Consider the following 23,196-nt stretch of genomic DNA (forward strand, 5'->3'; position numbering starts at 1 on the left):
GAAAGTGTACTCATGTAGCCAACTGGATGAAGAGTTTACAAGGTCGGAGCCCTTGTCGAATAAGAATATCAGGCGAACTCTTTTTTAAAATGTTTATTTACTGATTTGAGAGAGAGAAACATCGATGTGTTGCTCCACTTGTTTGTGCATCGTTGGTTGATTTTGTACGTGCCCCGACCGGGGATCGAACCTCAACCTCGGTGTATGGGGACGACGCTCTAACCAACTGAGCTACCCAGTGAGTGCCCATTTCTTTCTTTCTTTTTAATTTATTTTCATTGACTTCAGAGAGGAAGGGAGAAGGAGAGAGAGATGGAAACATCGATGATGAGAGAATCATGGATCGGCTGCCTCCTGCACGCCCCACCCTGGGGATTGAGCCCACAACCTGGGCATGTGCCCTGACTGGGAATCAAACCGTGACCTCCTGGTCCATAGGTCGATGCTCAACCACTGAGCCACACTGGCCGGGCAGGGCCCATTTTTTACTGCTTTAAATCCGTAGCACAGACATCTGCGTCTCAGAGAAGAGCTGTCTGATGCTGCAGTGGCCAGACGGAAGAGAAGCTGATTCGTGCCAGGATCTGGCCCCTGAAGACTACAGGCCATGTGTCCCTAAGGAACTTCTGGGGAAACCTCCAGGTTTTCAGCTGCAGACACCTTACGGCAGTGGTTCTCAACCTTGGCTGCACATGAGAATCACCTGGGAATCTTTTAAAAATTCTGATTCTGGGCCTCATCCTCCAGAAATTCTGTTTCTTTGTTATGGGGTGAGGCCACAACATTAGTAACAAAGAAACAGAATTTCCAGAGGATGAGGACCAGAAATCAGGATTTTAAAAAGATTCCCAGGTGATTCTAATGTGCAGCCAAGGTGGAGAACCACTGCTCTATTGAATATATACAATCATTAGCCCCACTCCACAGGTGCAGTATCAGAGACTTGGTGAGATTTAAGTAACTTGCCCCAAGCCAGGCAGCTCCTGGTTTGGAGTCAGATTCAAAGCCTTGGCTACCTGGCCCTCTAATAACTGCTAAGCCATCTTGCCTCTATCAGTGCTGTGTTTTCAGATTTCCAAAACATAAGCTCTTTGTTATGGGAGCTATACAACATGGGTTCCACAGAACAGTTAGATTATCCAGAAATATGGAATAAAATATGCTCAAAGAAAATATGTGCTTTGGATGATTGTTCAGCATTTAGTTTGATCACAAATCAAATCCAAGTTCACAGCCCTCATAAACGGATTGAAGGAAGCATGTGAATAGTACATAAATGGAGAGGCCTTTCAGTTTCCACCACAGCTTGTGAAATAGCTTCCAAGTGGCATTAAAAGCCTTAAGGTCATTTGATTCACTGGTGTACTGAGCTGTGTTTGCATTTAGCTCAACCCCAAATGCTCACACACGTGCCAGCTGTTAAGGAGCCACCACAGCAGGGACTAAGGCAGGTAGGAATGACCATGTTCCTTACAGGCTTAGACCGGTACTGTTTCTCTGGGCTCATTCTCAAGAGGCCACACCTGCAGCGAGGGCGGAGGGCGCTCTCCCAGCCCCTCCGAGAGAGCCCAGTGCTGTGCTGAGAGGGTCAGATTCTGGGTAGAGATGGGAGCACTTCGCTAGGGGACAGCACTTGCCTAAAGTGCAGAGGGGCAGAAGGCCTCCTGCACGGCGTGTCAGAAGGTAAAGCTGACCGAGGTCCAGCCGCTTGGGCCTGACCCGCCCTGTGTGCTTGGTAAGTTCTTCGCAGAGCCTTTATGTTCCGTTTCCTCAGACCTGACTGGCTATAGCATAAGATCCCCAGGAGGCTTATGGGAAAGCAGATGCTCCCCTGGGGACCCAGGCTCAGCCGCAGGGTCCATCCAGTTCAGCAGAGAACTCCTGGCGGGGCCGTAGGAGCAGCAGCAGGAGGGCCCTCTGCCCTGGCTCAGGTGTGGGCACCCTCTTAGGGAGTCTCCCGGAGGGGCGGTTGGCCCAAGGCAGCATTCTGACGCTGCCCGGGCACTTGCCCCGTCAAGTTCAGCCGGCACCATTGGTACTGGGGCTGCCTCGGGGCCCACTGTTCCCCAGCACCCCTGAAACACGGCCCTGCTTTCCAGCGCTGCCACCCGAGCAGAGGGCAGGACTGTGGGAGGCCCGAGAGTTTGCTGCTGGGGATCCAGAAACTGGCGGCCTTCCTCGGCGTCAGCCTACACCGAGGGGCACAAGGCTAAGGTGACCTTCCTGGCGGTGCTGGTTTTGGTTTTGCCTCTAGAGGACGATCCATCCCTGAGGTCCCCATTGTCATCCCCTCAGAAGCTCCCTGAGGACAGACAGGCAGCCAGGTAGGGGTCCCTTTCGCTCTGGGATTTGTCACTTCTTTTGGCCTCTGAGTCAGGCAACTGTTACAGGATTTTCTCACCTTCTCTTTGAAGACTCCCCAGAACTTTTTGTCAAATTCTGCCTGATATTTCTAGCTGAAAAAATAGCTTTTCTTAAAAAAATATTTCAAATATAGTAACTGTTTAATATTGGACATTTGAAAAGATATTTTTCAAAAAGAGAATCTATAATAATAAAAGGGTAATATGCTAATTAGACCGATGTCCAGACGACCTTCCAAAGGGAAGCCCCGGTCCTGGGTGCTGGAGGGAAGCCAGTGCCAGCAGCTGGGGGAAGGAAGGCCTACTCTTGCATGGATTTTGTGCATCGGGCCTCTAGTGTAAAAGTAAATCTTTACCCCATCACCCCAGATAGCTAGCTATTAACATTTCCTTCCAGTTATTTTTCTGTGCATCACCTTAAAGCCTTTCTCTGTCTATTTCTCACACATGCACATATACACACTCATATGCACTCTTTCATAACTTCACTGAAGAATAATTGACAAATATAATCGTCTATATTTGAAGTGTACAATGTGATGACTTGACATCCACATGGGCATGAGGACCCAGATCAAGACGATTAACATACTATCACCTCACATAGTCAAATCATTGGGGAAATAGCTTAAGATCTGCTCTCAGCAGCTTTCAAGTGCACAGTCCTGTATTATCAGCTACAGTCATCACGCTGTACATTACATCCTCAGAACTTATTCCTCTTATAACTAAAGGGTTATACCCTTTGACCTTATCACTCCACTCCTTCCCCACAAACCCTGGCAACTACTATTCTAGTCTCTGTTTCTACCAAATTGGCCTTTTTTTTCTTAAAAATCACTTATGTATGGAATCTACTTTTAAAAAACCAATTTCACAAAGCACAGTTGAACAAATCATAGATTCATAGGAAGTTGTATCTTTGACCCAGCTTTCCCAGCAAATGATACATTATATTAGCTCTAGTGTGTCCAACCCACATGTGTTTATATTTTAAGGGGATTATAATTCTTATCTTTTAAATCTCTTACACTTATCTTTTAAACCACTTATAATTCTTACTAATTTTCCCCAGGCTAATAGTTCTCAAAGTATGAATGCACACTGCTGGTAATGCAATTTTAGTTGATGCAAGAATAAATATTAAATAAGAATTAATAAACTACTTATTTTTTACTACCTTTTCCTTTACCCACTGAATTTACACTTACAATAGTGATAAAGTGTCTTTACAAAATGAACTTATTTAAGTAGAGTGCTTAACTTGAAAAAAGTTCTAAGTAAATTATGATACAGGCTGTAGGCAATTGTGGGGAAAATACTGAAGATGGTATTCAACTGACTGACTTTGAGAAACATGCCTCTGGGTGACTTAGGTCACTCCCCTTCGGGTCAGTGACCCTTTATACACTGCCAGTTCTCACCTTCATATTTTGAACGCAGATCTCTATTCTGGCCTCCCAACTCACATATCCTGTTGCTGAGTGTTGCCTCTGTTTCTTGGACATCTTACAACTGACACCTTCTAACAGAATTCATCGCCTCCTCCCCACCCTCACCCCACGTCACATCTGCTGAGTCTTCCCTCTTTCTCTTTTCTGGGAATGGGACCACCACCCATTTCCCTCCCCCACCAAAGTCAGAACTGGGGAATCATAATTTGCTCCTCCTGTCCCTTAACCCTCACAGTCTTGCATATTCACCACCCTAGTCCAAACCATCACATCGTCTTCCCTGTGGAGTGCTCCCCACCATCGTTCCATTCTTTTTTGTCCCACCCCCACCCCTGCCCTAATCTGATCTGCAGCTGGTGACATTTCTTCTTCCTAGATTTAGAAACTATGCCCGGCTTCCTTCTGCCCTCAGGCTATGCCTCTGTGAGATTTGGCTTCTCTCCACCTCCCCAGCCTCATTGCACACTGCTTCCTACTTCCCCTTTCTCACCAGCTACTTACTGGCCCTCACAGGGCTCTGACATGCTTCACGGCCATCGCATCTACCGTTCCCTCTGCTTGGAATGCTGCCATCCTCACCCCAGCGCCCCGGACTTGTTAACTCTTGCTCATTCTTTAGTTCTCAGTGATGCCTTACTTTCCCAGGAACCCTTTTTTGACCACACCCCAAGATGGCCCCTCCCTTTTACTCTTTTACTGCATGCTCCACTATTTCACCATCCTTTGAATATTTCTAGTTACTTTTCAGCATATCTCTCTACTCTGTGGCTTGTTAGCTTTTCACTGCATTAATCCCAGTGCTCACTTCCTGACATATAGTACTAGTAGGTGTTCAATACATGTTTGGTGAATGAAGCAACATGATGGGGTCCCTGAGCTGGAGTTGTAGGCTCTTTGGACCAGCCATTGTGGTGTTGCTCCTGTTTTTCAAGCCGATGAATGCTCTTACCTCTGTGAAATTCCTAAATTGGGTTTGTAGCAGGTTTTTGGCAGTAGCTTTTTCAAGTTTACAGTCAGTGTCGGAAGAATTTCTGAAAATCAGAGCAGCAGTGGCGATGGCTTTTTCCAGATCGGAGCCCTTCCCCAGAGCTGTGGGAGGAGAAATGCACAATGACATGGCCCAGGTTAGAAATACTCTCTCCCCAGACATGGGATCATGTCCTCCATGGGAACTGTGGGGGATGGGGTTAGAGAGTGTATGTCAACCTGATTCTGTTCTTGGGCTATTTGTCTTCTACTGGGAATCGGACCCGGACCTTTAAACACTGGAGAACAAAAGTTCTTTCAGGAGCAATGGAATTGATAGAATTAGGATGAGATTTACCACCTTCTTGCTATTTGACCTTGGAAAAAACCTTACCTCTCTAGGCTTGGGTTTTCTGAACTGTGAAATGTTTATGGAGCACCTACTATGGGCTGGGCTCAGTCCCTGGCGTTGAGGATACCTCACTGAATAAGACACAGTCCTGCGCTTGTGGAGTTAATATTATGTCAGACAAAGCGTCACCTCCTGCCAGTGTGATAAAGGAGGATGACGTCAGAACAAACTTTTTGATGTCAGGATAGATAGAGATTTCTGTGACTCACTGCTTCAAGCACAGTGACCTCCCAGCTGGTTTCTCTGGTTTAAATTCCTTGCAAGGTCAGTGCTAACTCATTTCTTTCCAGCTGGTAGCACGCAGGGAACACCAAGCACAAGGAATGGTGAAGAACATTCTTAAGCTCCCTGCTCTCTTAGTCCCTAATACAGCCCCTATTCTAGAACTTACATTATAGGTATTACATGTTTAACTGGCTTTCTCCCCAACTAGAATGCAAGATCCATGAGGCCAGGGATCGTACATTTCTTTATCATTATATTCCCAGGACCAGCACAGATGCCAGCTATGTAGTAGTTGTTAATACATGCTGTTGAATAAATAATAATAAAAAAATTCCACAGCTTTCAGCTCATGTTATGTGCAATAATCGTCAATTCAAAGAATGCTGACCAGTCAGAATAATGTGACTTTTGTACCAAGCAGTCCCTGTGTTCCTGGTACTCTCCTAAGGGGCTTAGTAGGCAGAAGTGACACAACCAGCGGTGGCCCCTGCCCTACATATCTTACAATCCAGTGGAGAAATAAATCATAATCAAGAGGATATGTGTGTATACATGCATATTTTTATATATATTTGTTAATTATTTATTTCTCTTTACATATATACAATATGCATATTTGCAACTTACAATATATGAGGCAAAGAAGGTACAGAGAAAAAATAAAAATTACAGAGTGGGTCTGGGAGGAAAGTGACTTAGATAGGTGGTCTTGGAGGCCGCTATTAGTATATTAATATTTAAACTAAGACCCATAGGATGAGAAGGAGCCTGCCTTGTAAGAGTGTGGGGTCAGGCTGGGTTATGGCTGTGCAGGGCGTTCCAGGCTCAGGGAACAACATATGCAAAGGCTCAGGAGTCATGCGCTTAGTATATGACAGATCAGAGGCCTCAGATCTGCTGGAGCAGCTGAGATGAGACAGTGTGGCTGGAGGCGAGGAGCTGGCAGGCGTTTGAGTGGGAAGGTAGGCAAGGCCAGACCTGCTCATGGGCCATGGGAAAAAACCAAGATTTCCTTTAAAGAGAAGAGAAAAGGCATTGAAAGGTTTTAAGCATCTACTTTTTTTTCCAATGAAATGTGAAAGGGAAGAATGAGAGTTAAGAGGAATGGATAAGGAAGGAGTATGTGGGCCTTCTTGGTTTTTACTGTGTCTCTGAACAGTATCTAAATGGTGCTGTTACAATCTTTGTGTCCATGCACATCTGCCAAGCATTCTAACCAATGAGCTGATCTCTCCCTGTCGTATGAGGAAATGTGTGTCCTCCCCACTAACCCAGGCTGTTTCCCCCACCATTTAGCCCGAAGCTGGAACCATTTGGGCTGCCTGGTCTTGCAAATGGATGACCCTTCTCTTTGCCTCTCACTCGGGAGTACCTCACTTATTTATTCCAAACTAAAGCAAGTCGAGGACGTGTATGTGTGTGTATGTGTGTGTGTGTGTGTGTGTGTGTGTGTGTATGCAGCAATCTGGTTTGAACAGAAGGTTGGAGTTGCCATTTATTGTGCATCTATTTATGTACTTTAATAACTTGTAGATTTAATTATCATCACAATCATAGGAATTATTGCACCATTTAATGTGATAGTTCATGATATGTATGTGCCATAGTTTAACCATTCAACTTTTAGGGACATTTGGGTGGTTTTGGCTATTAGAAATAAAGCTCGTATGAACATTTTGTTCAAATTACTGTAGAAAACATGATTTTTCTTTGCTTTGGAATAAATGCCTAAGAGTCTAACTGCTGGGTTATGTGATAAACCTATTTTTTTTAAATGGATTTTTTACAGAGAGGAAGGGAGAGGGATAGAGAGAGAGAGAGAAACATCGATGAGAGGGAAACATCGACCAGCTGCCTACTGCACACTCCCAATGGGGATGTGCCCACAACCAAGGTACATGCCCTTGACCGGAATCGAACGTGGGACCCTTGAGTCCGCAGGCCGACGCTCTATCCACTGAGCCAAACCGGTTAGGGTGATAAACCTATTTTTTAAAAGAAACTATATTCTGTTTTCTACAGTGGATGTACCATCTTACAGCCCCATCAGCCACATGTAAGAGAGCCAGTTTTCTCCAGGCGCACCAGCCTTTGCATTGTCACCATTTATTTTAGTCACTCTGATAGATGTGTGATGACATCTCACTGTGGTTTTAATTTGTATTTCCCAGTGGCTAATGATGCTGAACAGCTTTTCATGTCCTTATTTGCATGAAAGTGAGCCTTCCTTGGTGAAATGTCTGTTCAGGTCTGTTCATGTTATCATTGACTTTAAAATAATTTTTGAGGTTTGAGAATTCTGTATCAGGTAAAGATTCACGTCCTTGGTAGGATATGTGATTTGCAAATATAGTCTCCCAGTTTTAAACTGCCATTTTCTTCTCAAGGGGTTTTCTGTGGAAGAAATGTTTAAAACTTGGATAAAGTCTAACCCTCAGTTTAGCCTCTTATGAAAGATTTGTCCTGTGCATAATTAAAAGTTTTATAACTTCATGTTCTACATTTTAATCCATGAGCCATTGGAGTTCATTGCTGTTTAAGGTGTGAGGTTAGGGTGAGGTTCATTGTGTTACCTGTGAGGACCAATTGCTCCAGCGCTAGCTGTTGAAAACTCTATCCTTCCTTCAGAATTGCTTTTGCCTCTTTGTCACAAGCCAGTTGAGCATATTTGTGTCGGTCAATTTCTGGGTCTCCTCTTCTGCTCCTTTGATCTATGTGTCTACCCTTTGCCACAGTGTTCTAATTCCTGTAAGTCTTAATATTGTAAAGAGTGATTCCTGACACTTTATTGTTTTTCAAAATTACTTTGGCTATTCTAGAGCCTTTCTCTTTCTGCATAAAACTTTAGGATAAGCTTGATTATTTTTGAAAAGCCTTAAATTGCATTAAGCCTAGGAAGCAGTTTGGGGAGAATTGATGTCTTTACTGCATTGACTCTTCCAGTCCATGAGCACAGTGTGTCTTTCCAGTATTATACCTTTTAATCCATGAAGAAAGGTGATCCTTCTGAGGACACACTGCTAGGAAGTGGCAGAGCTTGAATTTGAATCCATATTGAAAACATAAGACTCACAAAGACGGATTTTTTCTGCCTGTGTTGTGTTCTGTGCAATCATCAGCATTTAGAACAATGCCTAGCACATAGTAGGTGCTTCACAAATGAATGTCTGCAAAAGCTGTGTCCTTAACTTCTTACTCCTTGATTTCCTCCCTGGTTTCCGATCCTCAGTCTCACTGTGGCCTATGGCTTGTGCCTTATATTTCTTGCTGCTGCCCGCTTGTCCGGTGGCTGCCCTTCCAGCTGGCCTAGAATCCAGCTTTAGAAACCCCCTTGCTTTTGAATTCTGTTTTTAGCTCTTTCTTCCACATCTCTACAACTCTGCCACATCTGGAAACCTGCATTTGAAATTGGGATTCTTCTCAATTACCCATATTTTCCTGCTCATCAAAATACAGGGACACCTGGCCGGTGTGGCTCAGCTGTTGAGTGTCAAACCATGAACCTAGAGGTCGCTGGTTCGATTCCCATCAGGGCACATACCCGGGTTGTGGGCTGGATTCCAGTAGGGGGCGTGCAGAAGGCAGCCAATCAATGATGTTTCCCTTAATGTTTCTGTCTCTCTCTGTCCCTCTCTGTCCCTCTTGCTTCCTCCCTCTGAAACCAATAAAAACATATTTAAAAAAATATGGGCATATGTCTTTTAGCTCATGTCTGCCTTTCCTGGGGTGAGTGTATTTGAGTTGGTTGGTTGCTGTATGGTGGTAACTTTGAATTTAAGTGGCTAAAGTGGGGCTGTTTATAAATGGTACTGTCTTTAAGAAGCAAATTGCTTAGAGGAACCACCTTAATTCCTTAGGTGGTAAATATTTCTTCTGCAACTTTGACCAGTTGATTTCTTCATTAATGACCAAGAGTCATTAGGGAGGGCTTCACAGAAGCTGCTTTCCTGGTCTGAGACTTCTCAGGAGACGCTAGCCTCCTGTCCTCCAGGCCCTGCCCTTCTAGCGAGGGAGGGAGGGGTGAATTTCCAAGCTGCGAGAGAGCTTGCGAGTAGTGACAGACATGTCCTCACTTCCTGTGTGCCATGGGCCTTTCACACAGAATCTTATTCAATCTGAGTAAGACTCAGGGAGGGAGGCGCTACTTGTGTCTCAGTGTTACATACTGGGGACTGACACATGCAGAGTTCAGAATTTTAAGACCACATTGCTCGGCAGTGACAGAGAAATGATCTGAAAGTCTGTCTGACTGCCAAGCCCATAGAGAGCTCGGCCACGTTGGACTGTCCCGTGAGGCATCCCCACGGAGGCTGTGGAGTCGACATGTCCAACCCTCTGTTGAAGTTCAGGTCTAGAAGGGGACTCCATTGGAATAGCCAGCTTCCTCTCCCTTCTCCCCCATCTTTTAAACAGAACATGCACCCCCCTGACTATAAAATAACACATGCTGGTGGTAAAAACCGAGCTGGGTAATATTCAAAAGAAAAGCTAAGGCGGGCGCTAGTTATCCTTCCACACTGTGCTCCTTTGTGAGGCCTTGGGTTCCTGCTTTTACAGTTGGCTCTTTGCTTACAAACCCAGCACTTGGTCTCCAATCCCCGCCCTGCCTGCTTCAGGATTGCAAGCAGATAAGCGAAAGCACATTGTCAAAGGCTGTTATTAAAAAGGCAAAGGATTGATGCTTCTCTTTTGGCAGCGTTTATTGGCTCTCTTGCCTCTGGAATGGGAGTGTGGAGAGAGCATTAAAACAGGCCGCTTCATGTCCACCTCTCCTGCTGTTTCCTACCTCACTATTGACGCTTTCATAATATGAACTGTGTGTAGTTCCTTAAATGCTCTTTTCTCCCAACAAGAATTTATTGGGAAGTGCTCATTGCCAGGCCCCATCCTAGCTGTGGAGACAGAGCAGTGAGCGATGTGGAGAGAAGAATCCTTGGTTTCCTGGAGCGTGGGTTCTGGTGGACGGTAGTAGTGAATGAATATGGAGCTCATGCTCTCTGCCAGCCACTCCTCCAGGGGTGCATGAGTCAACACATTCAGTTCCTGTATCAGCCTCCGAGGTAGGTGTCAGTATCATCTCCACACTGTAGAGGAGAACACTGAGGCACAGAGAGGCTAAGTAGCTTGCTCAAGGTCACCCAGCCAGTCTGGCCCCTCACCATGACCATATTGCCTCTGGATGTTGGGTTTCAGGCAGTACATTCTGTAGGACTCTTCCAACTCTGACATGTCCCTACTTTGTGCTTCTTACTTCCCTAAACATAAACTTATCACAATCTCACACTAAAACACTGTCTGAGCTGACTTGAACCTCAGAATAATTCTCTACCTCTTTCTCCTGCCCTGGACCATGAAACTAAACATTAAATAATTGATCTAGTAACTTCCTGACACTTTAGTGTAACTCTCAGTACAGCAAGCTGTCAGAATCATATCATTTTAGAACTTTTCTTAATATTTGTTATTTTTGGAAATGAAGACCTCCAGGAGAAGAGTACAGGTTAACATGGGTAGCATATATATAACAAAACCAAACACTAGATAGCTCCCATTTTCTTGCTAGATTAATTGTTTCTTCAATATTATAGTATTCCTCAACCTTTTCCACTATCAAATGACTTTGTATGCTCCAGACAAATATGGCCTCATCCTCCACTCCCACCCTTTAAGAGATGAAGGGCATAAGCCCAAGTAGCTAGAAAAAATGTGGGTACATACTGACTTCTATTTCATGATCTACCCATTCTTATATCAATGAATAACATTTAACATTACTTACAGAATAAAACACATTCTGGGAAAAGAACTCAAGGTGATCTTGTGTTTTCTTAAGGGAATAAATGTGGCTCAAATGTAAAGTCTGGTGCTAGGAATGGTGAGTGTGTGCATGTGTGTGCATGTGTGTGCACGTGTGTGTGAGGCAGAGAGGGTGACAGAGTTTTAATCCCCTCCTCAACCTCCCAAAGGGAGGAAGTATTAGGAATGTCATGGATATATATCATAGACATGATGTTGTCAGAAATTATCAAAAATACTGGAAATTATGTAAATTATAAAACAGAAATCATAGGTCTGGTGTTGGGATAGTGTAAAAATATTTTCATCAAGATGACTTATCTAAATTGAAAAAGTCTCCTTTGGCGACATTGGCTGGTCATTTCGGAGGACAAACAACTGCAATGCAGTAAGATCCAGCTGTGGCTCTTTCTCTGTGAATGTTTTAAGTCACACATTTTGGAATAAGATAATGATCCAAGTATATGAGTTTTTAAAAAAATTATATTGTTATTTCTATGGCAACAGTGTTAGATCTAAAGACATTTTACCTATAGAAATGGAATTCTGAGGGCAAATATTTACACTTTGGGAGTTGGCCACACTGTTTTCACTCAATCGGAGGCAGTTGTGGGTTGACTGCATCCTGAGTTCCACCGAACATTCATGAATTAGATGTTGATGGTATTGCTCCCGATTTACTGAAGATGCCAGCAGTGGAGAGACAAGGAGACCCCGGGTGGGAATCACACTGACTAGGGGTCGGGATCCATCGTGGCTTGGCCTTCAGTGGGCTAAGTTTGGGTAATTCCCACCCCAGGATCTCAGTTCCCAAACCTTTAAAAAGAACATCATGGTTTGATGATTTATCCACAAGGTCCCTTACATTTTGGACATTCTCTGACGTCCTATTATTTTTAACGCTTGGTCAACTGTCATACTAGAGAAGAAACACGAACATCTCAGTCGCCCCACACCTTACCTTTTATTGAAGCCAGTTGTTTGGATATTGAAATGCTGCCAACAAAATGAAAGAAACATAATGATTCTGAGAGTTTGGGTATTGAAATAAACATCTACAGTAGAGCAATACAATGGCTTAAAGATGAACTATGTTTCATAAATATTCACTGAGCATTCTGGTGGAGCAGTCATCTGTCCTTTAAAATTCTTTCTTCCCTTGATGCATTTAGGTAAAGAAGTGCTTGACAATGGCTGGCCCACATATCCTAGTCTTTTGTGTATTTTTGTGACCATGTGACTAAATTTCCCGCATTGGAAAAGGAGTAGAAGAGAAGTGATCACCTTCCATGTAAGCTTTTCCATGCTCTTTCCCATTCCCAGAGTATTAACATAGGAATGATCAGGGGTACTTTGGAATCCACATGTTAAAGACACTTGCCACACAGTCTGTGTCCCTGTATGGTTGTAGGGAGTGAAACTGCCGTTGACCAGAAAGCCCCACTCTGGACTGTCACATAAAAAAGAAAAAATAACTTCTTCTGTAAAGTTTATTTGTTCTGACAGCTTAGCCTACCTTCCTAAAATCTAGGTATTGTGCTGGGGAGTGGGGATGCACCAGTGAATGGCTGAGACAGGTTCCTGCACTCTTGGGGCTTAGATTCTAGTACAGAAGACAGATGTTAAATGGGCAGCTCAATAAATAGTAACAACAGAGCATACACAGAGGGCAGGGAAGGGCTAACCCAGTCTACAGGTCAGAGTAATGGCATTTCCTCTGAGTCCAACGAATCAGTAGGTGAAGAAGGAAGACGGGTATTCCAAGCAGGGGAAACAGTGTGTGCTGAGTCCCTGATGTGGGAGAAAGCATGGCATGATTGAAAAGCCGAAGGAAGCAGAGTGTCTGGAACTTGGAGAAGGAAGGAAATAGTGGTGGAAGGTGAGTCCAGGGCCAGGGCCAGAGCATGCTGAGCCTTATCAAGGACTCAGGTTGGTATCCTAAGGGCACTAAGAAGGAAGGGCATGCCATGATCAGATTCCCATTTGGGGAAGTTATTTCACCAGATACATGAGAAGGAGATTAGAACAAGGCCAGATAGGAGGTAGGAAGATGGATCTTGCTCCCTTAAAAAGACCATATCAATTTTTGCTTGATATTTCAGCCTCCAATTTATAGAGTGATTTTGAGAAAGCCAATAAGAACAATAGAACTTGGTCATATCTTTAACATATATTCTTTGTCATATCGTATCCTTAAAGGGAATGTTTAAGGAAGGTTCAAGATCTGGTTTTGGCATTAACTTGTCAATAGATCATCACCCTTGGGAACCTCATTTTTCTTACTTTCAAAATTCTATGATATCCTGGACCTTGGTTTATTTTCTGTTACCAGGGTCTCCTCCATTAGTTTCTGAGGCTCTTGAAAGCAAAGCTAGTCAGGTTATTCTGTATCTCCCACACTGGGCTAAGTATTCAAAAAACAGTTTTTGAATTAAAGTAGGAAATAGCTGTTATTTATTAGTCATAATTTTACATATTTTAATGATATGAGACAATTTCCTCTGTCATGGATAATATAAAAGAATATGTCATATAGTTAACAGCACTACCAATTTTGATTTACAAATGTTTCTCAAGAGCAATCAAAGATATTTGAGTTAATAGTATCACCTTTTCAGTTTGCATATTTGTTCTCTTTATCCTTCCAATTCAGTTTAAAAATTTTCTCTTTATTTTTCCAATTCAGTATAAAGCTGGATTGGGGTGAGTAACAGGCACAAACCTGCAATATCTTGGCTATGAAGTTGTTCACGAGGACTTTTTGGAAATACACCTACAAGCTTAAGTGAAACTCAGTAAAGGAGAGCCAAGGGCCACTGACCTTTTGGGCATTTTCTTAGGTGCTAAAGTGGATGCTGGGGCTGCAGAAGAATCGGGCTCCCCTTCCAAGTGCAGAGCTCGGTCCTGGGCACTGTGCATGCAGCCACACATACTCGGGCCTCCTGTTGTGTGTTGGCCCTTCCTAAGCAACAGTCACTTGCCCACTGTTACTATTGTCATTTCCTCCATAACAACTATACAGACTGCTTATTAAACTGCTTATGCCAGTGGTTCTCAACCTTCTGGCCCTTTAAATACAGTTCCTCATGTTGTGATCCAACCATAAAATTATTTTCGTTGCTACTTCATAACTGTAATGTTGCTACTGTTATGAATCGTAATGTAAATATCTGATATGCAGGATGGTCTTAGGCGACCCCTGTGAAAGGGTCGTTCAACCACCAAAGGGGTCGCGACCCACTGGTTGAGAACCGCTGGCTTATGCATTCAACACATATTTGAGTGTTTACTGTGGGCCAGGCATCTTACAAGGTACCGGGGGTACAAGAGTGAAGCAAAATCAGATATAGACCTTGGGAAAGACTGATATTAATCAAGTAATCATGCAAACAGGACACCTGTGAAAAATACCAGGCAAGGGAGAGGTGCCCTGAGATTGGTGTCAGATTTGGAGGTCAGAGATATATCCCTGGTGAAAGCTCAAGGGATCCACACTGGAGGCAGACAGAGTAGCCTGTGCTGAGCCCACGGCAGGAAGGAGTGTGATGAACAGGGGGCACTGGAAGGCCAATGTTGCTGGACCAGAGGGGTGAGGGGGACTGAGGCTCTGGCTGAGGATGAAGAGGAGGATGGAGGCTAGACAATGCAGGAACTTGTGGGTCACCATAGGGGATTTTCACTGTATGTCAAAAGAATAGGAAATCATTTGTGAGTATTAAGCAGGGAGACTAATAAAGTTAGATGGACATTTTGGAAAAATTACTTTAGCTTCAATGTGAGTGCTGGTTTAGAGAGGGAGCCAGAGTAAATGCAACAAGACTGGCAGGGAGGCTACTTCACTTGTGTTAGCTTAGAGCTTTCTGTAAAAACTGGGGGGATGTCAACTCAGTTAAATTAGTCTGGGTCAGGGAAGGCATGACCAGTGATTATTTATTTAGTTCATGGGTGGGTTGATGGGTGAGAGGAGCTAGATCTCAAGAGAAGCTACACATAGTCATTGTTCAGCCTTTAAGTTGGCTCCAGGGACATGCCATCTTATTACTGCGTCCCGGGTCACTGTTCCACCATATGGCCATGTCACTCTCATTACTTGCTTCTCTTTACTTTTTTTCTCTTCCCTCTACCTCCTGACCAATTTCCTTAGCATTTTTTCACTTCCATTTGGGAGGGAGAGTTTCCTTTGCCTCACTAACTCACTATCGCCCATACTGATCAGAGTTTTAATGTCAGTTCGCCTATGCAATTATCTCCCTTGGATCAGGTGATGCTGTGAGCCAACCTTGCTGCTCAAATGAAAACATGGAGCAGTTTCCTCAGCAGAGAGCAATGGGTAGGTGTCCCAGATCTGGATTTGTAACACACACTCCAGGATTCTGACATGGACAGGAGAACTGTGGACAGTGTAAAAAGAAGCTCGGAAGTAGAAAGATCTGAGTGTGCATTTTGACTCTGCCACTTACTAGCTGTGTTACCTGGGATAAGATCTTTACAAATGCCAAGTCTACTTTCTCATAAAATAATACATTCCTTGTTGGGTTATTGTGAAGGTGGATGTCAATGTTGGTGAAGAACTCAGCATAATGTCTGATACATGGGGAGCAATCCTATATAATAAGAGCTAATATGCAAATGATCATCACGCCCTTGCACCCTCACACCTGGGGCTGGGGGACCTGAGGCTGGGCTGGGAGTCCTGAGGCTGCACCCCCCACCTAATGGGGCTTGATGGGGGACCTGAGGCTGCACCCCCTGCATGGTGGGGCTTGGTGGGGGACCTGAGGCTGCGCCCTCCACCCAGTGGGACTTGGTGGGGGACCTGAGGCTGCATCCCCCACCCTGCAGGGCTTGATGGGGGTGGGGCTGGCTGGGTCTGGGTCTCGTACGATTTTGAGGTGCACACAGGTGGGCAGGGACTTGACTCTGGGTCCTGTGGTGTGCCCCAGACTCTGACAGGAAGGACATTTTCATATACATTTTACTAATTTTCTTTCCTCTCTGACACTTCTATTATAGAGAAAGGGCAAATAGCAATATTAAAATATTTCCTCTAATTAATTTCCTTTAAATGTGCATGAATTTCATGCACCAGGCCACTAGTTAGTACATAATAGTCATAGAGAAGAAGATATTAGAGATGACTATCATCAGGGTCCTGGCAGGACACAGAATCTAATTAAATGGCACCAGAGAGATCCATGAAAGGTTTACCTAGTGGTCAGGGTTAGGAAACTCAACATGGATATTGAAGCACCTAGAAGCTAATCACACTTTGTCCTGGAAGGGCAAAGAGAGGAAATTGTACATTGGATCGAGTGAGAGCTGAATTCTTGGAGCAGGGGCCACGTGACAGAAGCTGTGGTTGAAGGGAGGCAGCCATGGCTGGAAATCAGGCAAAGCAGGGAGGGAGTGGGGGAGAAGTTGCCCAGATTCTGATCTCCAACCTGTGCCTCCCCATTGCCTCAGCCAATCAGGAAACAGAGGCAGGGAGCCTGGGTGGTTGGATATGTAGGAATCAACCTCCTAGGATATAGAGAAGGGCAGAGAATGGAATGAGGGGTGAACAAGTGCACCAGAAACAGCAGGATGATGATGATGAAGATGATGGTGATGATGGTGGCAATGAAGATGGTGATGATGGAAGCAAAATACTGGTAAACAGGTTTATTGATAACCTCTTCATCAAGATTGAATCAAAGCTGGGATTCTGAAAAAAGAGAGTAGCATTCACAGACAGTTTTGTGAATACATACTTTTTCCCATACCAGGATCTCACAATATCATGAAACATTTAGGCTATTATGCACAGTGTTAAGTCATCTGGAAGAAAAACTACACATTAAAAACCAAAAACTCCTTAGTCAATCTGGTCCTTTGGAAATAAGAGGGTGGCACTTGAGTGTACGGAGGCGGGCATCAGTTTGGGTGTAGATGGCAAGCAGGGATTTGACAAACAACTCCATGTGGACTTATGGACAAGCACACAAGACCACCTGCCCAGAGGGGCTCTTGTTTGCAGGCTAACAGCCCGAGGCAGCCCAAGATTAACACAGTATTAATGGTGCTTGAGGTGTGGTCACTGTGTGTGTGAGAAAAATGTAGTCTCAGAAGTGCTTTTACCCAGTTTGCTCTCACATTTTGGTCACCGTCCTGCTTCCTACTCAGCCAAAATGAAATAGCGGGTAACAGAGGGAGGTTCTAAGAGGCTTGCCTTATCTGTGCCTTGTGCTTTTTTCTGCAGCAGCTCCATGAATTCTGTTTTGGGGAGTCCTAGGACTTCTTGAAATTATGCAAAAATTGTCATGTATGTGTGCCTTTTCCCAGTTGAAAAAAACTGCTGGATTCTCTGTGTCTTAAAGCCCCTGTAAGAGTCGTTGCCATAGGCAACTGCCAGCAGGTTGGTCATGATATTGCCGTTTTGGAGAGAACCTCCAGCCTCACCCCAAGAGGAGCAGTGTGTGTGTGCCTTCCATTTCTCACAATTAACATGATTGTTAAAATCTGTGCATTGAATAATAGGTACTGTACCAGGTCTTTGATAAATATTTATTTTTATTCTCAACAACCATTAGAAATAGGAGTTGTCATTATTTACAAATGGTAAAAATGAAGTTTTAATGGGGTTAAATTTCCTGACCAAAATCTTATGGCTAATAAATGAATGAGCCTTTATTCAAATGTAGGGCAGTAGGGTTTCAACCTTGAGGCTCTGTGATTACATCAAGTTGCTTCCTCCTGCATTGTTTCATCACTAACATTAGAGCTGCACTTCTTGTTTCCCAAGTTGAGGCCCGACTCTATAGAAAGACTGTGAGAAATCTTACCAGCGTTTTCTACCCCAAACTAACCTCTTCTTTCTCTCCATATCCTCAAAGTGCATTTCACCTCTACATTCACACCTCTGATCATTTGTTTTGTATTTATAGTTAGCTATGATTTATCTTTCCTTTTCATTAGCTTGTGAAAATTTTAATAACAATAATAATAACAACAATAACAAGTAGCATTCGTTAAAACCTCCTAAGTGCCAGGCATTGCTATGCACTTCACTTGCCTGGCTCATTCAGTTCTTAGAACACTCTTTTGGTGGCATTATTATTATTCACGCTGTGCACATGCCAACGCAGACTAGATCAGGGCTTGAGCACATAGCTAATAAGACTTGGGACTCAAAAAAAGTTTTGTTTTCAATGTAAATGAAAAATATGCATTTCTCAATGCTATGAAAAATAAAGTTTAGTTAATTTCAAGTTTGTTAGTTTGTTGAAATTTCCAGATGTGGTTAAAAATAAGCTGTTATTTTGCTTTTTTAAAAAAAGGCCTTAGGATTCAAGCAACAGTCTTTCTGACTCCAACATTCAAGGTTTCAACCACTATCTTCTCTGCAGGGACTAGCATCTTCCTCTCAGGGTCTAGCCTCATGCTAAGGAGATGTTTATGGAACCGGACGTTTGTTGAATACTTCCGCCAGGCAAGAATAGCCCTTAAACCCAGGATCGAGAGTGTAATATTCCTGGAGAAAGTTGAGCGTATATCTGGTCATGGGAATATGTAGTGTCCAGTGCTCTGTCCCTGCTTTCCCAGGACATTGAGAATGAGTGGAATTCCCAAGAAGAGGGTGTTATGCCACTAAAGGAGGAGAAGACAAAGAGGAAAAGCTTCTTTTACAGCCAGTAGGCCCTCATTTGAATATACGATGGTTTATGTATTCATTGTCCTGTTGATGGATATTTGGGTTATTTCCAGTTTGGGACCATTATAAATAAAGTGGCGACAAACATTTTCCTACAAGTATTTCTCTGTATGTACCTGTTTCTCTCGGGTAATTATGTGGGAGTGGAATTCCTGAGTAGCAGGGTAGATTATGTTTAATTTTCTTAGAAGCTACCCCATACTTTTCCAAAGGAATTGTTTCCTTTTACACTCCCACCAGTAATGTATGGCAGTTCCAGTTCTTCCACATCCTCACCAACACTTGGCACAGCCCAGTCTTCTTAAGCTTTATTTATTCTGGTACCACAGAGTGATCGTCATTTGCAGTTCCTCGATGACCAATGCTACTGAGTGCCTTTTCATATGCTTCCCAGCTGTTTGCTTGTCCTCTTCAGAAGATGCCCCATCAATGAGAAGAACAAACAACAAATACACAAAAAGCATGAACAAACTGCAAAATCAACATGTTGAATAAAAAAGGCAGACAGAAAAAAATAATGTCTGTGCTGTATGATTCCGCTTATCTGAAGTTCAAGAACAGGAAAAAATAATCCATGGTGTCCGAAGTTGAGAGAGAGGTTACCCTCTGAAAGGAACAGTGACTGTGAAGCAGCGTGAGGGCACTTTCAGGGATAATGAAAGTGTTTTTATATCTTGATCTGGGAGGGGTCCCATACATAAACAAGTTTTACTTCAATAAAGTTTATTAAAACTTTTGCCAAATAAATTCACTTGAAGAATGAAGTTCAGGAAGCTTGGCTCACCTCAGTTTGAGGCCACTATCAAGGAAGGCATTGATCGCACGCCCCCACCAACACCACTGTGGTCCTCCAGCTAAGAGATAAAACACCATTCCACTCAGTGTTCAGATCTTATCTTTGAGGACTTTCTTCCACCAGGCAAGAATAGCCCTTAATCTCAGGAGCCGGCTTCTCCAACTAAGTATGTCTTCAATTCTATTAGCAAAGATGCTCCTTTCCTCTCCAATGAAAACTTAAGAGGAATAATTTAGTTTACTGAGTTCTTCCTCAATTTTGTTGCCACAAATTCTGTTGAATAAACTACAGAGTTGGGCTCCGGGCACTGGGATAACTAGTATTGATTTTTTTCTCAAGGCCTAATCTAATTGTTATTCTATAGTCTGCTCTGTCCTTTTCCTACAGTAAAAGGATTCCAGAAACTTACTCTCTTTGCTGCTGAGACCGTGCACTGGCAATCTAGCTTTAGCTGGTAGTGTCATTGCAGCCACTGACACTACCCTTCCCAGCCCCTCACCATTTTCTTGGTTGATCTGGCCCGGCTGGTGCAAAAGAACAACGAGACCTACTTAGATAGCTAGATACTCTTTTCCCAGTCATAACTGTAAACAAGAAATACTAGGTTGTCTGACATAAATTTTGTACTTCACCTCTGTAATTTACCATTTAATTAATCTCTGCTATGCTGTTGATATAGTTCAGGTTGTTTTTTTAATTTAAAAAATTATGGTCAAATCATGTGACATATCAATTATTTACCATATTGATCATTTCAAAGTGTACAGTTAAGTGGCATTAAGTACATTCATGTTGTTGTGCAACCATCACCAACATCCATCTCTGAATCCATTAAACAATAATTGCTTATTTCCCCTTCTCCCCTTTGTATGTATATAACCATCTTTTGTTTATTCAATCATTGATGGACACTTGAGTTACTTCTATCTTTTGGCAATTGTGAATAATGCTGCTATGGACATGGATGTACAAATATCTGTTTGAATCCTTGCTTTCAGTTCTTTTGGATACATAGTATAGCCAGAAGTAAAATTTCTGGAGCATATGGTAATTCTATTTTTAATTTTTTTGAGAATCCACCATAATGTTTTCCATAGCAGCTACACCATTTTACATTTTCACCTACAGTGTATAAAGATTTCTATTTCTCACATCCTTGCCAACACTTCTTTTCTTTCTTTCCTTTTTTTTAATAGTAGCAATTGAACTGAGATGGTAACTCATTTCTGTTTTGGTTTGCACTTTCCTAATGATGAGTGATGTTGCACATCTCTTCATGTTCTTCATGTGTCATTAGTCATTTGTGTGTCCTCTTTGGAGAAATGTTTATTCCAGTTCTTTGCTCATTTTTTAATCAGATTTTTTTTAATTTTAGGTGTTTTTTATATATCCTAGGAAAGTTGTGTTTTGTAACATTATCTAATTTAATCTTCATATTCATATGGAATAGAAGCATCATTTACTCAACTTTATAGCTGAGGGCCCTGCAATACACAGAGAAATTAACTTGCAATTAATTTCCTAAACAGATATTTATTGAGCACTCACTATGAGTCTGACATGATTGAAAGCAATGAGGACACACAGTGAAAATAACTGACAAAGATCCCTACCCTCCCACAGCATACATTCTAGTAGAAAAACACACAATAAACAAGTACATCAAATACAGAATACCTTATGTTTAGAGAGCTTCCTTTAATCATTTTTAAAAGAGTAGATCTGCCAGCAACAAATTCTCTTAGCAGGGATGCGAAGGGTCACACACTGCTACCAGGTGTGGGTAGAAGGCCAGGCTCCCCACATGGTCTCAGCTAACCAGATGGCAAGTAGCAGGATTCATTGCCACCCTTGGAGGATGAAAATCCTGACCTCCTTCTCAGCCTTCTCTGTCAACACCCTCATGTGGGGCCCCTCATTCCTGTCTGGAGAGGATGAGGTCTAGGCTAATCACTTGATCTTGGCTGATGTGGGTGGAGGCGGGCACAGTTGTTTGTAATGGAGTTTAGCTGCGGCAGAGTAGTTATTTTCTAAATTCCCTGTTCTGCCAGGCTATCCCTTTCCTGTTCCTTGTTTAATGTCCGGAATTTTCAGTTGTACTTTACAACAGAATTAGGAAAAATATGTCTACTCCATCGTTCTGGAAATGGAAGTCCCTGGGAAATTTTAGGAACATTAACTTAAATTCTTGCAATATGGCTTCAGTTAGGATGGCGAGTAGGTCAATGCAGTATCTGCCTCCCCTCATGATCACATCAAAATTACAACTAAACTGCAGAGCACCCATCATTGAGAACCCCCTGAAGTCCAGCTGAACAGAAGTTCTATAATGAGAGTATACAGCAGAAGCCACATTGAGCCAAAAAGTACAGGAAATAAATACATGTAAATAAGAACGTACTTGCAATAGTTTCATGAATAGGCTCTGAGAGCTTGACTAACTTGCTCAAGAGCCTGTTTTCTGACCTGATACCATCCAGCTCACATGACCTCACTGTGCTTCTTTGCCAATGAGAGTCTCTCCCTGCGTTTATGGAACTGCACTGCATTCCTGTCCTGTCCCAGTTGCCTTCACCTACTGCGCAGTCAGGTGTTCATTTATTTATTCTCTCTAATAAGTTTCATATCTACCCTTTGCTAACCCTTTTCTGATGTCCATGCTGCTGTGGCCTCACAATGGACTGCATTAGAATGACCTTGTTTTAATAACGGGACTTTGCTATTAACCCCCTGTGCTGACAGCCAGCCCATGGGTAAAGAATCAGGCTTTAGGGAAATAGGGTTCATTCAGAGCAGGATTTGACCCTCTGATGTTACATATTTGATGCACCATCTTTGTTTGTCTGTTGTTAATCAGACAGTTCCTTTGGATTTGCTGCCCAGAAGCCAGTAGGCAGTGGGGCCCAAGCCTTTGGAAAACCCAGCCCTTGTCATCTCCTTGGCTGGGCACCAGCAACACCACTTGGAAAGACTGTGGCTTTGTCATGGGCCCACCCAGGGAGGGTGTCAGCAGCTGGCCTAATGCATTTAACTGCCTGCGATGTAGTGAAAATTACATTCCTGGATAAGAGGGCTCTGCATTTTATTGGTTTGGGCTTTGATTATCTTACAATGCAAAGCGGGGAGAGAGAACCTTTCATTTTCCAGTGATGACTGTCATTATGGAGACCTTTCTTGACGCTTATTTGAGAGGGGGAAACTGGTTTGGGGGCTCCCCGGAGCAGCCTGGTGCCTCACTCATGAATAAAACATGTCATGTAATTGCAGTGACACAGCCAACACACACACATATGTAAAATTGATGCTTATTATCTTGTCAATTAACACAGAAAATTAAGCATGATTGCAGGCTTTGTTATGGTTAGTAGTCCATCACTCACTAAGAGGGTCTGGAATCTCTCTTGTTAATCCCCGGGTCTGAATTTAGAATTTTTATGTCCACAGGGTGAAGAAATCAGGCGACAATGCTGAGCTTCATAAAATATGCTTAGAGA

At 43.1% G+C, this 23,196-nt stretch overlaps 1 protein-coding gene across 1 annotated transcript in view; it reads right to left on the reverse strand.

Moving 5' to 3' along the window:
- The window catches only part of SNTN (sentan, cilia apical structure protein), a 14,560-nt gene extending 413 nt beyond the window's left edge, over positions 1-14,147 (reverse strand). Inside the window, exons 1-3 of the mRNA XM_006089049.3 lie at positions 14,038-14,147; positions 12,178-12,212; positions 4,767-4,906 (exon numbers count right to left, since the gene is read on the reverse strand). Coding sequence (XP_006089111.1) covers positions 4,767-4,906; positions 12,178-12,212; positions 14,038-14,147 — 285 coding nt within the window. The remainder of the gene's footprint in view (positions 1-4,766; positions 4,907-12,177; positions 12,213-14,037) is intronic.
- Between the last annotated feature and the right edge of the window lie 9,049 nt (positions 14,148-23,196).

This window comes from Myotis lucifugus, unplaced genomic scaffold, assembly GCF_000147115.1.
Source record: "Myotis lucifugus unplaced genomic scaffold, Myoluc2.0 scaffold_55, whole genome shotgun sequence".
Taxonomy (NCBI): Eukaryota; Metazoa; Chordata; class Mammalia; order Chiroptera; family Vespertilionidae; genus Myotis; species Myotis lucifugus.